At 42.2% G+C, this 17311-nt stretch overlaps 1 protein-coding gene across 1 annotated transcript in view; it reads right to left on the bottom strand.

Moving 5' to 3' along the window:
- Positions 1 to 6892: 6892 nt before the first annotated feature.
- The window catches only part of LOC109705664 (anaphase-promoting complex subunit 1-like), a 29991-nt gene continuing 19572 nt past the window's right edge, over positions 6893 to 17311 (bottom strand). The window contains exons 2-8 of the mRNA XM_020226416.1: positions 10562 to 10758; positions 10317 to 10458; positions 9842 to 10107; positions 8935 to 9255; positions 8732 to 8815; positions 7093 to 7145; positions 6893 to 7004 (exon numbers count right to left, since the gene is read on the bottom strand). Coding sequence (XP_020082005.1) covers positions 6893 to 7004; positions 7093 to 7145; positions 8732 to 8815; positions 8935 to 9255; positions 9842 to 10107; positions 10317 to 10458; positions 10562 to 10758 — 1175 coding nt within the window. The remainder of the gene's footprint in view (positions 7005 to 7092; positions 7146 to 8731; positions 8816 to 8934; positions 9256 to 9841; positions 10108 to 10316; positions 10459 to 10561; positions 10759 to 17311) is intronic.

The following is a 17311-nucleotide window of genomic DNA, read 5'->3' as shown; positions in this document are numbered from 1 at the left end:
CAAGAAGGACTTGAAGGGGCTTGGGCTAAGGTGAGTTTTTGGTAGAAATGAGTCTAGGGCTTGGTTTTAATCCCTATGTTTTGGAGCTTTGGGTTGTTTGTGGCCATAGGAGCCTTCTATATGCCTTGAACTCCATGGAACCCATGAGAGCTCAAGTGCTCTCATGGTGGTTGGGTAGGGTTTGCCATGGAAGCCCTAGGGTTGGTTCCAAGGGTCTAGAAACCTTACCAGGATGCTTCTTAGATGATCCTAAGCTATTGTTTGCTTAAGGTTGGGATCGATTCAAGGGAGAACCCTAAATGACAATATTAGGGCTTGAATTTGGGGCTTTTGCCCTAGGATTGTTCGGGGACAAATTGACCCCGTGGAAACCTAATTGGGGGTGCCCTAAACCCGTTGGGTAACTCCGTTTAACATTACGAAAATGATAAAGTATAGTCCATGTACAAAAGGCCTGATATGGCACCGTTTTGATTATAGGGCGCGGAAGCGGCTTTCGTAAAATCCGGGAGTCGTCATATATTTCACCCACACGATACTTTAGAGGTGGGGGGCACGGCGTAATCATTGGATTTCCTCTTAGGGGTCTTTTTTCTCTACTCTTTGACTATTATACTTATAGATATACCATCATGCATATAGGGAGATACATGTGGAACTTGTTGACTTCATTATATGTTTACCTAACGTCATATAACTAGTGACGATAAACCAAGGGAGACATGTGTGATTGGACACCTCAACGTTGTGTGAACTGTGAGGTTGGACTTGACAATGATGAGAACAAGGGTAGACATTGACATATAAACATGATTGGGCTATTGAGAAAATACAACCGTTAAATCTATTCTAACTTCAAATTAATGGCATCCATCTTAACGGAAGTAGCCTGAGAGTGGCAAGAATAATAGTGAGAGACCCTACGCATCACAGTCGACATTGGACACAGTGGCTATGATCTCCAATGGCGACTGATCGATACTCACATACGTCTTGGACTTGAGGTAGTGTCGCTCCCCCTCGAGCCGTCTCTCCGGATTGGTCACCCATTGGCGAGTAAAGTCCCAGCAGTTGACGGTCCCCAGGGAGGTCGAGTCCCCCGTTATTAAGGATTTTGGGTTTGTGATATTGGGGTTAACAGAGTTAACCGTAAGATTGGGTAAGACGCAAGCTTGAATCATGATTAGGACATCGCACTGCATTCCATTATCGCATTGAAATTATATAATATCTACTACTCTTTCTTGCAGCATAGTATAATAGCTCACTTAGTTAGTGGTTACTTTCCCTCCTTTGAAAATACTTATGTCCTGGATGGACCTAAGTGGGTAAGTCGTAGCGAGGTTGGATTGCCGACCCACTGAACTTCGTTTAGTTCTCTCCACCACTAACCTACAGGTCCTAGCACGACGGGGCGGCCGTGAGGAACGAGCAAGGTTTAGCAGCCGTAGGTACCATTTTGTTAATCATATCCCTTTTGGTGTACACTAGTACAGCTTTATTCTGTTGAATTAGCAGATGATAACGTTGATAAACAATCATGTATTGTGATGACTAATGTAAAAAGATATGATGGTTGAATATAGTGTAATATTTTGTTTACTTGAATTTGCGTTAAAGGAAATCAAAATATCCTGTGTGATGTAATTTATGCTTAGAGCTTTCGCTTTCCGTTGTTGCTTGCTGCTCCTCGCGCAAGCTTAGTATTATATATGCAATTCGTTCCTTGTTGATTGCCTATTTATTACATGGTCTGTTAGAGCCTTGAGCGACAGGGGAGGCTCTGTCCGTTCGGCGTCTGTTGACGTGACCAAAACCCGACCAAATTTGGCGGAATTGGGTGTGACAGCGTTGGGAGCAGTCAGTTCGCAAATCGATACGAACGATCTCCGAAATCTCAAATTGTTCGCAAAGGGTCGATTTTGGTAGAACACGAAAAATCCGCCAAACACCCTATAATTTTTGTGCCGCTATTGTGTAAATCGAACGGCGAGGTGGCTTAACGAGCTAAAATACATGCGTGTGGAAGGACTCGGCGGCTGAAACTATGCGAACATCTGAAGGGCTTTTCATGCAAAAATTACATGTTGCCCATATAAGGCATTAGGGTTTCCCATTGCATAAAGCCCTAGCCTAGTCACTCTCCTCTCTCAGCTGAGTCTAGCCGCCTTTCGCTCCATTGTCCTTGCCACCTCGCTGCGCCACTCCCGCCGCCTACAGCACGCCGCCGGCACACCGGAGTGGCCGTTCTCCTCTCCCCATGTATCCTTCTCCACCATCCTCTCATGCCCGTAGACCATACAAGTTGACCTCACCCACTCGCACACCTCACTGGCAGCGGCCCCGACCTTCCGGCGGACTCCTCATCGGCGTCGTCGCATCCGCCTGGGCCCGCCGCGGTGCTCGCTCGCTTGGCCCTTGCGAGCAGAGCTGAGTCAGCTCGGCGTTGACTAAGTTTACGCTGCAGCGCCTACAAGCAGGCCTAACGCCCCACCTAAGGATCGCGCCGCGGCCTGTCCTCCTCAACCTTGCGTCGACTCTGCCCGCTGGCCCCGCCTGCCCTGCGCGGCACCAATACGCGTGCTTTGGCGGCCAGCACCGATCCCCGCCGGCGCCCCCGTCGCCAAGCCCTGCAAGCCGGTTGAGCCGGGCTCCCACCACCCTCGTGCGGCTAGGCATCATTGCCCGCTGCCGCTGCCACCTTCCTTGCCGCTAACGCAATCCGCCTCTGCCTCCTCCATCACCAGCACCCACCTGCCACCGCGCGCCCCTCGCTCGCCGTCGCCGCTGTCCATGCCCCCCATTGCCCGTAAGCTTTATTATGCTGTTTTGTGACATTGTTTTACTATTCGATCGCAGTTTGCGACCCGACGGGCTGTTCCGATGCCTTCGGAGTGAGCACGGTGATTGTCAGTCAGTGCTGGTCACAAGTGCCTCACGTCATTTAGGGTCAACCGAGTCTCGATGAGTGAATTAGAAGTGTTTTATTTCAGCGCGTAGGTTCGCTGAACTTCGATCGTCACTCGCTTGCGCCTCCCACATTGGACAGTTGTGCTCCGAATCATGAGGACTGGCCATACCGCACATCGAGACCTTATCAGCGGTGTCCGATACATCGTGCGCACCGCCTGACCGACTTTGAAAAGCCACTTGGTTTGCGGTATCTGAGCTGAAAATACCCCTAAATCACATAGAATAAAGGTGATTTTATGTAAGCATTTGGGACTTTTATGCAATTTACATGTGTCGGTGCATTCGTGGGGTGTGTGTGGCTGTGGGTGACCTTTGGACTAATTGTCCAAGCTGATGCCCTTCGCGGAAATTCGAATATCGATTTCGTGCGTTTTTCGCACAAATACGTCCAAAACAGCCGATTTCCGTTCGAAATTTCATCCTATATGTTAGAATGCCTATGTCTGTCGCTGAGCCTTGTTGACTTATCCACCATAGTCTCCTCGAGAGTTGTTTTGGATGACAGGTGAGGGCGACGGTGGCTTCCAGTGTCGAAATTGACATCTTTCGGAACCTCGGGATCGGAACATTACTAACGATAATCTTCGATGTTTAGCCTATGTATTGCTGCCAACAGCCTTTTTATACATGGTGTTGTGTGGCACGGTGACTCGTGCTATGAGTCGGTGACCTCTGTATACTCTCTGGGTCTCCGGCGGAGTCCCGGTGTGAATTTTCGAGACTTTCGCGAGTTACGATAATCGGTTTGGAACCGATCCCCGTGGGTTTCATTTTGGGGTGTGGATTTATTGTTCCTTGCTTGTGGGTTAGATACTAACGCCGGTGGACCGTCGCTAAGTCCAGTTGATTGATCTTCCACAGTCGTAGAATGGTGCTAACGTACGTACAGGTGGTACTTCGACCCGGAGTTGGCTAGTGGTGCACGCTCGGTGATTTTTCCTCTACTTTATCTCTCTTATTAACTAGTCGTTTACCAATTTGAGCCTGACACCTGATGTAACCTTTATGTATTGCTCTACTTAGTCTTTTTCTATAACTCGCTATCATGATCTAGAAGTAGAGCGACGCATTGTTTCCATCTCGTCCATTGTGAGCATTCTTGTGACCTATTGGTTGTTCTCGTGCATATTTTTAGTTGACATTGATGATATTACTTGCATTACTCTTTTGGAGGAGTTGAGTAGTCCATCCTAGTTGACCTGAGTGGTCGGTACTTGTGTTCCTTACTGTTCGATGACCTACTGTCGATTGCCCGAGGGCGGTGATTGTCGACTATTAGCCGACGGTTCGCTATTTGATTCATATCCACATCGATTGCCACAGCTCGAGTGCATTTCACATACACCAGCGGGTTGATCTCCTGTAGGAGGGTGTATTTTGGAAAAGCGTCGTACATCCGATCCGTGAGCCAGCTGTTCCTTTATGCTAGGTTACATGCCAAGAGCGAGCAGGTAGTGCTTTTGCCTGAGATCCCTTAGACCAACATGGCGGTTTAATTGGGTATATTTGGACTATTCGTCGCGTGACGCATATGGTCTATAGTCAGCAGTTGTGTGCATGCATACTTACAGTCTTTCTTTTATACTTGTTTTGTTATATATCTATTTGTCATGCCCGGATTTCACATCTCCCCGGCCAGCCGACAAATCCATCGTATACAAAAAAATTTTCTCTGTTATACGAATCGCTAACTGTACCTGTAAATCATACAATATTACACCAGTAGTATAGAGCTGCAAAAAGACAAAGATATCCAGGTAGAAAAAGACAGTTCACTATACATACAACATCCGTACAAAAAAACTCGCCAGTGAGATACATAAAGGTATGTATATGAACTCAAAAACCACACTACTGAACGGGTAACCTCTAGCTCGGCGACTCGTCGGGTAGGGCTTAGCTCGCAACCCCTTGCCACGAACTGCCTTCAGAAGATGCAGCAGTCAGAACCGAAGCTCTGCAAAACCGTGTAACAACTGGGCGTGGAACTACTGTAAACACAAATAGTCCTCAGTGAGTACCGCCCTCAGCAACGTCGGTCCACCTACTAAGTGACAGAAGGACAAGAATAGTAGGAAATGTGGAAGAAAATCTAAAGCTACAAGCCACTACACTATCATGCTCTACTCTAACCAACCGTAGTAAATGCCAATCCTGACCCCAATCCAATGGGTGCTAAGTGTCACGCCCCGGACCGGCAGAGGCCCTCCCGTAGCGTGCCTAGACCCGCCATATGTCCAGCACATATAAGCGCTACAACAACAGCGGAAAATAAACCAAAAAGTAACTAATCTAGAATATCAGAGCACGGATAGATCTATAGTCTATAACAAGGTAAAAAAGGTTTACTAAGCGAAAAGAGTGAACAATAAGATATACAATGTCTTCCATAAAAGTACACAAGGGGTGGGTCTCTAGTACACTGTACAGCTCTCAACCTCTCCAAAATAAAAACATCGAGAGGTAGACCAACCTAGCGACTCGTCACTCGCTGAAGAGGCTAGCTCGAAGCCACGCCTTTCCAGTCTCGTCCTAGCCTCTCTGGCGTGAAGGCTCTGAAAAAAACATAAAACAGAGGGCGTGAGAACTATAATTATAGTTCCTAGTGGGCAATTACTGACCTCAGTTCGAATTGCACCACTAGCCCAAAAGAAAATGGTAAGTAACGACAATATAAAAAACAATAAAGCGAGTAAGAACTGCTGAATAAAAAGCATAAATGAAATGCTATACTACGTATGTCTCGAGTAAGCATGATGTCATGGTGATGTACATCTACCCTATCATAAGATAATTGTCCAATGCATACTAATATGCCATAACAATAAACCTCACGATGCAATATTGTCAATACAAAAGGATAAGCTCTACAAAACGCAACCCAGTATACTAGATTGTCACGCCCGGGACCGGCGGAGGCCCTCCCGGTAGCGCGCCCAGACCCGCCATATATGCCTACACATAAAGGCGTCTACAACAAAGCGAAAGAATAAGATAAATATGAACTACAATCTAGAGATATCAGAGCAAGTATAACATCTAGAATCTATAGTAAGATAAAATAAACTAAACAATAAAAGTAAAGCATAAAGTTATACATAATCCATCTCAAAAGTACAAAAGGGGTGGTCTCTCCAAATGGTACAAATCTCTCACCCTCCCAAAAAGAAACAAAAAGAGGTGGCCCACTATCCAATAACTCTTCGCTAGCTTGCACGAGGCGATTCTCTTCCCTGATCCTGAGCTCTCCCGGAGTGGAAGGCTCTGAAAGAAAACATAAAACAGGGGCTGAAAACTATATATTTATAGTTCCCAGTGGGCAATTACTGACCTTAGCAAAACGCACGACTAGGCCCAAGTCATGAGAAGATATAGGAAAGAATATAATAACTGCGGAAGTAAAGCATATAATGAAATGCTATACTACTAGCCACAAGCACTACAACAAAAACGGTATAATAGACATTTTTAAATGTCGGTATAGTCAAAAAAAGTGCCACTGGCTAAATTACCGACACTTTTCAAAATGTGCTATATGTGGCGTCGCTAGTATATAGTGACACTTTTAAGAGTGTCAGTATACACCTAAAAAAAGTGCTACTAATATACCGACACTTATTTAATGCTTTAGCAGCACATAAAAGTGATGACAAAATAATATTCTAGCAACACATTTTTTAATTTCAGCGACACTTTATAATTCCCATTTTCTTAAATATCCAATTTTTCTCATTGATGCATCACACTTTTAAAATATAATACCACTCTACGATGATTATACATAAGCATATCTTTAATTTTATTCGCCTTGATTTACATTAACAAGAAAGCATATAAAAAATTTTGTAGTTACACTAATTAATACCAAAATGTTCAAGGTATTATCATCGTATCTTTAAACGTGTATTTAGTCACTAAATCACAATACAACAATTTCTAGCTTTTCAACCCAAGAGAAAGAAAATGAAAACAAAGCTAATAATCTAATATCAGATCCAACCGTGTGAGCCTCGGCAATTAAGATGTTGAACCTACAAATTAAACAATACTAAAGTTAATAAAAGATTAGTCAAATAATCTTTTAACATGAAAACCAATATAATATAAGTTTAATTTTACCTGAAGGCAATGAGGTTGTGGATGAATATTACAGCGCTAGATACGTCTGAAACCTAAACAAATAAATTTTTTAGTATTAGATAACATTTCATCTTAAAAAAAGGCATTATTTGACAATGAGCAAGACATTATTTAAGTGACAGTTATCATACTCAAAATGCAATTTAATACATGCATCTCCATTTCGTATACAAGTAGTAATTAAGTGGCTCCCCAATCTATTGCACTTAATAATTACAACAACTCGTGAAGCATATAGCACTGATAATGAACCCACCACCAATAAAAAAAGAACAACAAAAGAGGCAAAAAAGTGAGGACACATTGTATCTTCTTCACTTGTGTTACTCGGATACGTTTGCGCTTTGCCTCATTTTTCTAACAAAAATGCAACAATTTCGCTTGTGAGATAGCAAACGAGGGAAATCAAGAAAGCTACAATTTGCATAGCCATACCTTAATACTAGTTATTCAGTTATCAGAAAATTAAATTTGCATATAGATATTTTCTTTAAAGAACTATTGACTTTGTACATTCTTGCTCCTATCAATCAAGAACTAGGATTATGATGCATTATTCACAAAAGTGCATGTGCATTTCAAAGTATTAATTTTTATATAATATCATTATCATTGTGTGATCTCCTACATGAAGATTTGCATAATACTTAAGTGAAGGTAAAATATATGACTGAAATAGTAAAATTGCATTCCTTGGTTTCTGAATGCATAAAAGCAAAATTAGAACAGACGAGACCTACAAACATAGCTTTAAGCAAGTCATCCTACTATATATGAAGTTGCAAGCACTTTTGAATTAAGTTGTTGCACAGAGAACAAGCCAATGAGACAATTGTTTCTGAATAAATTTAATATACGTTTAAACTTGTTGCACGAGAGAAAAGGATCCTGACTTTTCATAGTTACCTCTCTCTTGTCGAGAAGACAGAATGCTTTTTTACGCACAATATGATTAATTTTATAAAAATAACTTCAAACTTGAAAACTCTCTAGCTATTTTGTTGCTTCTCGTGTGCCTAGCAGTTTTGAAGTACAGTTTGCCAAGATCCAAGAGAACTAGCCAAATATCAATACCTAATAGACATAGATCATGCCAGCATTTAAAGAGAGAACATCTTGATAATACCATGTATCTTGGTTTCAGTCACGTCATTCTTATACCGACTCAATACCTCACCCAGTTCAATGCAAACAAATCCAAAATGGTATATAGTTACTTGAACAACAGAATTCAATAGTATTGGTTGCAACTATCACACAAACGCTTAGGAATAATGCACACAACCCATAAACATAATCTGTAACCCACTCCTATCATGACTAAACTACTTGTTTGCTTCAATAGTAATTAATGAATCCTCAACATCTTCCCTTACTATAATGTTCTGACTGGCTAGGGACCAAATTATGCCATGCAATAGAGGTACTTGCAATTGCCAAATTTTCCTTGCAGAACAAATTAATCTAGCTATTGAATGCGATATTCCCAAACCACCGCTATGCTATTAGACGTCTTGGTTTCTCCTCTAAGAAAGAAAGACTGAACATATTTAGGATAATATGATGCTCAAGCAAGGGAAAAAAGAAACAGAAAGAATAAACACAAGACCATGTATACCTGTTGAAGATCCTGATTAGACGCACTAGGATTAACAGACATATGTATAGCCACAGGTCTTGCTGAGCATAAAAGCCGTCTAACCTATGTTGTAACATTTATTGAAGCATTAGAAACTGTATATTAAGCATATTAAGTAAAAAAACGAAGTTAAAATTTAATGTGTAGAAAGAAATAATTACTGGTGATGAAAAGGTGCAAACCTCATTGAATCGCAGATCATGGCCATATCGCAATTGTGTGCTTGAGTTGAAAATATGTTCCATGCCATCTTCCACAGACCTATAAAGAGAATCAGAGTCCTCCGGATTCAAAGAATCTGATCTTGTGATGTCAGAAACAAATGAAGGAGAAGTCACAGGTCGCAAATGAAGCATGTATGGTACTGAGATGGAAGTTAAATTAACATCATCTTGAGATTTTAGGGATCCCAACTTTGCCATAGCTAAGTCCTCACGGCCAACCAGAACATAAGCAGAGGCGGGCCAATCAGTAGGTGGAGATTCACGACATTTGTCCAGTGCCTGGAGAGGCAGGAACAAGAAAATTACACCGGTTATTTACTAGGTGAGATTAGATTTTTTTTTTCTTTTTCAAAATAAAAAAAGGACTACACTGTGATGCAGGGAGAAAAGGGATAGAGACATGAACACAACGTGGACATGCAGTAAATCCTAAGAAACAACATAAGAAACTGAAATAATAGAAGTGGATTAATTTGCTAAGAAATTGAATTTGCAAAACCCATAAAAGATAGAACCAAGCAAACGCCTCCAATTTAAACATAAAACAAAAACTAGACATAGTAAAAAAATAGCCTTTAATCTGAATTATCTAAGACTCTTATTAGTAATAACTATCGAAATTCCACACTAACTATCAAAGAAGTATCATATCCAAACTATATTTGCTTTCACAATGCATATCCATGCAGTATCTGACAACTGTCATATATGGTGTTGAAGTATCATGTATCATATACTAAACAAACCATCTAATCTCACCTCAGCATATTTAAGAATGCAAGAAAACAGTTTATACATACACATAAATACATGGAAAACAGCATCAGGTGGAGGGGAAAAAAACAATAGCAAAGGACAAACTCATGTGACGCAGAGGGAGTGATACGCCAACAGGCAGTAAGTCCAAATATTGTCGCCCAAATCTCTCACCAACCATAGCTAAGACAGTAAGTTCCCCCACAGTTCTAACTGATCCATTAGCAACTTCACAATATACTCCGGTGGAAAGCTTCCTGCCTGTCCTTTCTGCACCTAATAGCAAACTATAGAAAGAAACTATTTTCCTGGCCAAGCTTACAACAAGACTTTTATCTCTACATATCAGAGGAGGAAAATGCCCATTTATGTAATCTGTTAATGTAAAAGAAAACATATAAATTACACATTCAATAAAGTTAGTCTTACATAAAGAAGAAGACAATTTTCTGAATCCAAGACGACAATATCCGCAAAAGGTAACAACAACATTTGTCACTGAAAAGCATAAATTTAAAGTCTCACCACCTTGGCCGCGTCAGGCCGCGTCACTACGACGGATGCAACAGCAATTGTAGGTATACTCCAACTCATATGAGGTTTAATGTCAATAAGAACATCATCATTAGCTTCATCAATTTGAAGCCTGACAGCAAGCAATATCCTTTGCTCACTAAATAGAAAGCAAATAATCGGCATTCCATCTATATCAGTTGCCAGGAACACCTAATCAAGAATAAATAGATAATAAAAAGAATGTTTAGATATAATTATGGAAAAAGGAAGATTCTTAATTCAACTTAGACTATAGGATTTGGAAAGAGAAAACTGGCCCTTGGTTCCACTTGAAAACTGACCTGTATGTAGGGTACAAATTGTCATACTTGAGAGCTCTTATCCATTCATCAAATAGAGCATCATCAATGTTGCAGAACAGATAGGGGTTCCAGGACTTGCACCGCAGCAATCCTTCGACAACTTTTACGAAATTTAGATTCTCAAAGAGCCCGAATCTTAAAACAAAATCTAGACATCGGATTAAATTGGGCATGAAAATCCCAAAGCAGATTTAAGCAGCAAAGATCTCAAACATGTCAAAATAGGGGAGTATTATTTATAATGCAAACTAACTAGAAACAAGGGGGAGTGCTGTACCAAGAGATTCTAACAAGAGATTACACTCTAAATCCTCATGAACAAGAGATTCTGACAAGAGATTAATATATGGGATAATCGATCGATTGAGCTCACCTTCTTCTCCGTCTACCTCTTCCACGCCTTCGACGCCGCCGCGAGCACAACCAGGTCACCGGACTCCTGCTTCCCCACCACCGCCGTCGCCTCGACGTTTGGCGCTTACTCCTCCGGTGATGGTCCACGCGAGATCCTCGCGGCCGAACTCCGGCCGCCGGAACCCTAGCTCATGGGTTGCGGCCGCGGAGGAGGAGGAGGAGGAGGAGAGCGAGGGGTTTGAGCGAGGGGAGAAGAGGATACGACCAAGGAGCAGGGAGATCAGATTTTTTTTCCTTTTTTTTTTTTATTTGGGCTTTGTACTTAGGCCTTGCTCGTTGTTTTCTAATATAGGAGTTTTTGAACATTATAAATTTGTTTTGGGTAATTGGGCTAAGTGGAGTTGGATGCGATCTGTTTCGTGCTTTAATTAGGAGATTTGTTTTTAAAAATAAAAATTATACATAAATGGGACACTTATACAAAAGTGTCCCAAAAATGTGTCGCTAAAATCCAATTCTTTTGTAGTGAAGTATATATGGTATGAACATGGAGTACATCTACTCTGTCATGAATCCAATATGCCGATACATAACAAGTATGCTCTATCATGGCTACCAAGTAAGCTGTGATGTAACAAGTAATACTATCAAGTATACAATATGTCCCCAAATTCAATACATATCTAGTATGTACTATCAGAGGAACTAAGGGTACCACAAATCCCAATGTCAGCTAAATCCAACTACGATATACTATCAAGTAGTGATTGTCATTTAATTGATTAAGGTTCATCATTCAATCTCATCCAGGACCTACACATGTGTAGTCCAACTTGTGCCGCCTAGCTGCCAGTGGTAGCTCCAACATTCCCCCTCGAGGAATGAGACTGTCCCATGCGACCCTACAGGCGCCTCGCCACCTAGCTGCCCGTGGTAGCTCGTCATCCCACTCTGGAATGAGACTGTCCCACGCGACCCTACAGGCGTCTCAATCCAGCACGCGCGAACTGTGTCGCAAAAGGCCAACTCCGGAGTGCCGTCTTGTAGGGAGCGACCCTCACAAGCATGTGCGAATGAGCACAAATGGCAAGTAACCATAGTCATCATGTCACGGATCTCGTCATCATGTCTCTAACATAGAATAGCCACTAGTAATCCCAAGGGTCTAGTCTATGTCTCAAAGTGAAGTTCCAACATTCACTAAGTCTAGTGCCTCTTTAGGACACTAGAACATTACTATATCCAAGCATATTCCAATTTTCATGCCTCTTTATGGCACTATTTACTAGGTTCAAACATGTTCCAAACTCAATGTCGCTTTATGACATTAGCTTAATATACCAATTCCAAGCCCAATGCCTCTTTATGACATTAGCTTACCCTATCAATAATAGGTTAATACGCATGCTCTCTAGCATGATCTCACATTGCTAATATGTACCTAGCAGGTATTCCACAATGTATATAAATATTAACATGCATCTATCTACTAATATATAGTTTCAATGTGTCCGTATGCAACTATCAACATAGCATAGTTCTCATAATGCTACATGCATACATTTTCCAATGCAACTACCAACTTAGCATAATTCTCATAATATTAACATGCACATACAATTCACATATCATTCAAGTCTAATGCCTCTCTATGGCATTACTTTGCTAGACTCATTCATAGCTCAAGCCTGATGTCGCATTACTACATTAGCTCCCTAACTCACAAGTTATTCAAATCCAAAGCCATTTTATGGCCTTATGTATTCTCTTATGTCCAAATGAGATTTATGTCCAAGGGATATTACATTTGTCATGTTTACTATATGGAGCATGATTTCAAGTCCCAATTAGAATGCTAAACCCATGCATAAGTCTCACATGCAAACTCTCTACTACATAGAGGTCCGAAAATGCATTGTATATAACATAAGCATTTCAAGCATTCTAAAATTCACAAATAATGCATCTTTCATGAAAATACGTGATTTTCCATTTTACGATACTTAAATCCACGTAAATGAGATTTTCTCATTTGTAGCTAGGTCAAACCCACCAAGAGCTCCACACCACCCTTCGTGCCCCCGACTCTCTTAGCTCCAAGACCTTAGGTGATGTCACGATACTACGATTCGGGTTTCGTGATTTTTGGAAGCTTACGCCGCAAGCTGCGACAATCTGTACCGAAATCGGTCTTTTCTTCAATATCTTCGTGTAGCCTCGTCGTATCGCCGAGCCGACTTCACCAACGCGTCAGAAAACCTAGCAATTAGGTTTATACATGCTCAATTTAGATCAAACCTCTACATAATGCAAAACCCCAATTTGAGCCTTAACATGCTACTATTGCAAGAAATCACCAAATTGGAACTTGATTCATGCAATTAACATGTTATTAGCATCTAGGGAGTTCTCTAAACCTATTCCTAGAGCATACGAATCATTCCTTAGCAATCTACCATAGTTACTACCAAAGCTTTCTCTAATAGAGAGGAAGAAGATGAAAGCTTGAGCTCCAAGCTATTCTCCAACTTTCAAGGATTCTACTCCAACTTCTTCTCCAATTAATCCTCTTTTGTGGAGAGATTAGAAGAAAAAAGGAGTGAGGGGTGAGAACTAGAGAGAAAGAGAGAAAAGGAGAAAAGAAACTTGCTCTCCAAGTCTCTCTCGGGTTGGGCACAAATGAGAAAAAGAGTGTAAGTTCACATATATATACTCCCAAAATACTATTCACATCAGATTGTGGCTCAGGTACAGATATTTTTCGTCTGCCCTTCAGAACGTCCGATTGAGCTCAAACTTGACAGTCACGATCAGTTTAACCTTACTTAACGAAAGAAATTTTAATCTTTCAGTTTCGACCCCGTTTGGTCACCGAAAGCTGTACCGAACTGTAATCTTTATCAGATAACTATCGGATTTTGTTTTCCACCTTCCGGGTGTCAGAATGGCATGAAACTTTAAATCTAGCCTCATAAAAATAATCCTAACGTATTCTCAAATTTTCGGAATTTTCTGACACCGTGCATTTTCTGCTAAAATATCAGCCCGGTCTCACACAGAAAATTCTCAATCTTCTATTTTCACTCCGATTTCCGCACGAGTCAATCCTGACGTATAATTTACTTGTCTAAGTCCAATAAAAATAGTATCTCACACTATTTTTATTTATATTCACTTTTAATAAGAAAATCCGGTATGCTACAATGATGCAATGAATGAAACAGGCAAGTATACTATATCCCAATGCTATGTCATGAGCATGTCAAGTAATCCAACTACTAAGCCTATCTAGTAGTGATTAGTCATTCTCAACACTGTGTCGATTTCCATTTCCAATTAAGGACCTACCAAAGGTAGTCTAGCTTGTGCCGCCTAAGTGCCTGTGGTAGCCCAACATCCCTACTCTTGGAATGTGTCGGTCCTACTCGACCCCATAGGCTTCTCAATACCGCACGAGCGAGCATAAGTTGCGTAGGCTAACTCCGGAGTGCCGGCTTGTAGGGAGCGACCCTCACAAGCATGTGCAAATGAGCACAAATGGCAAGCAAACGTAGTCAACGTCTCAAGTATCCAATCATCATGTCTCTAACATGGTATAGTCATTAGCATCCCGAAGATCTAATTCTAAGTCACAAAGTGAAGTTCCAACATTTATTACGCCTAGTGCCCCTTGATGACACCTAGACAATTTAATGTTCAACATGTTTCCAATCCCTCAATGGCCCTATTTACTAGGTTCAACCATGTCCCGAGCTCAATGCCGCTTGATGACATTAGCTCTCTAAATCATATGACATTCAAGTTCGGTGCCTCTTTATAGCAAATTTTGTTATCTTTCATGTCTCAATTAAACTTAGGTTCGGATACATGAATCCAAGCTCATTTATACCACAAGGAACATAATTCCACATAAGAATGCCAAAAATCTCGCATGAGCCTTATATGCTATGCTCTACTACAAGGAGACTCAAAATTTCATCACATGTAACATAGGCATCTTAAGCCTTCCAAAAATCATAATAAATACATTTAGTGTGAATATGCATGCTTTTCCAATTTACGAAGCATTTATCACCATATATGAGAATTTCTCATATTAAAGGCTAGGTCAAACCCACCGAACCGTCGTGTAAGGCTTCATTTCGCCGAACGAAGTTGTCCACGAGTCTCAAAATACCCTAAAAGTGATCAGCGAAGAGATACACAAGCATTACGAGCAACTCTAGGCTCAAACATTAACAATCACAAGAATAGGGCTAAAACTCACCTAAGGAGTAGAATCTCTCTCTCAAGCTCGAAAAGAAGGCTAGGATCTTTCCAAAGCAACCTAAACCAAGGTTCTAATCTCATTAGATTAGCCCAAAAAGCCTTCAATCAAAAAGCCCCAAATAAACCCTAGATTTCCCATTCTAGGATTTCATCCCCTAAAATCCATCAAAGCTAGGTCTAGAGGGAAGAAACAAACAACCAACCTCAAGAGAACTCCAATCCAAGCTCCAAGGGTGAAGATCTTCTCCTTTGCAAGCTCCAAGTCCAAGCCTTCAAGCACCAACAAGGTGGGAAGAGGAAGAAAGGCAAAGGAATGCTTCAAGCCCAAGCTAGATCCTTCTCCTCTTCTTCTCCTTCCTCTTCTTCTCCTTCTTCTCTCTCTAGCAAGGGTGTGGGGAGAGTATGAGGAGGGAAATGAGGAGAAGGGAGGGTGGATGGGTCATATAGACCATCTATTGCAACAAAATTCCAAGCGGCCCCTCAAAAAAAAACAATATTACATTAGCCCGGTCTGGGCAGTTTTCGCCCAGAGGGATCGGTCTCTCCCCAGCAGGGACCGGTCTCTCGCTGCAAACCCGAAAAACCAACGTTCGGGAACCGGTCTCTCCCTGCGCTGGACTGGTTGCCTCGCCGGTTGCGCAGCACTGTTCACTGGAGGACCGGTCTCTCCTTTCAGGGACCGGTCCCCGAGAGTGAAAACTCTCAGGACTCGTCTCGAACTTAAGTTTTCGAACTTCTTAGGTTGGAAAACATTCTACGACCCTCCACCAAGTGTGGAGAAGCTCGAAACACATCCAATCACTCGAACCTCGCAATTTGCAAAGGTCCAGTGTGTTACATTTACCCCTCCTAAAAAGGAGTTTCGTCCGCGAAACTCGAAAAGCAAAGTACCTCAAGTCTCCATCTGAAAAAGATAGGGATAGCGCTCCCTCAATGCGCTCTCCAGCTCCCAAGTGGCCTCGCGCTCGTCGTGGTTGCTCCAAAGCACCTTCACGTAGGGAATCTCACGGTTCCGCAATCTTTTCACCTCGCGAGCTAAAATCCTCAACGGCTGCTCCTCGAAGCTCAAATCATCCCTCAGCTCCATAGGCGTGACGTCCAGCACGTGAGCCGGATCGTGGATGTATTTTCGAAGGACCGATACATGAAACACATTGTGTACACCCGATAGGTTTGGCGGTAGAGCGAGTCGATACGCCACCGGGCCTACACGTTCCAAAACCTCATACGGTCCAATGAATCGGGGGCTCAACTTACCCCGGATTCCAAACCTCTTAATCCCTCGAGTCGGCGAGACTTTCAAGAAGACATGATCTCCAATCTGAAATTCCAAGTCTTGTCGACGCCGATCAGCATAACTCTTCTGCCTACTCTGGGCTGTCAACAGTCGCTCCCGAGCAATGCGAACCTTGTCTTCTGCTTCCTGGAACACATCTGGGCCTAAAGCCAATCTCTCGCCAACTTCACTCTAATGAAGTGGCGATCTACATTTCCGTCCATAGAGTGCCTCGAACGGTGCCATCTTGATGCTTGCTTGATAACTATTGTTATAAGCAAACTCTGCCATCGGTAGATGCTGCGACCATCCTCCCTGGAAGTCAATCATGCAGGCCCGAAGCATGTCCTCGAGTGTCTGTATAGTACGCTCCGACTGCCCGTAACTCTGGGGGTGGAAAGCAGTGCTGAAATCCAAGCGCATACCAAAAGCGTCCTGTAGGCTCCTCCAAAAATAGGATACAAAACGGGGGTCTCGATCCGATACTATTGAAGTAGGTACCCCGTGCAATCGTACAATCTCATCCAAATAAACCTGTGCGAGTCTCTCATCAGTCCAAGTAGTGTGGATAGGTATGAAATGTGCTGATTTCGTCAATCTATCCACGATCACCCAAATAGCATCATGCCCAGCCTGTGAGCGAGGCAATCCCATTACAAAATCCATGGTGATCTTTTCCCATTTCCACACGGGAATAGGCAAACTCTGCAACTTTCCCGCAGGAACTTGGTGCTCAGCTTTCACCTGTTGGCAAGTTAAGCATCTGGCAACAAACTCACCAACATCCTTCTTCATCCCGGGC

The sequence above is a fragment of the Ananas comosus genome, unplaced genomic scaffold (genome assembly GCF_001540865.1).
Source record: "Ananas comosus cultivar F153 unplaced genomic scaffold, ASM154086v1, whole genome shotgun sequence".
NCBI lineage: Eukaryota > Viridiplantae > Streptophyta > Magnoliopsida > Poales > Bromeliaceae > Ananas > Ananas comosus.
The sequence above is the reverse complement of the archived record's forward strand: the minus strand, read 5'-3'. Positions and strand labels throughout refer to the sequence as shown.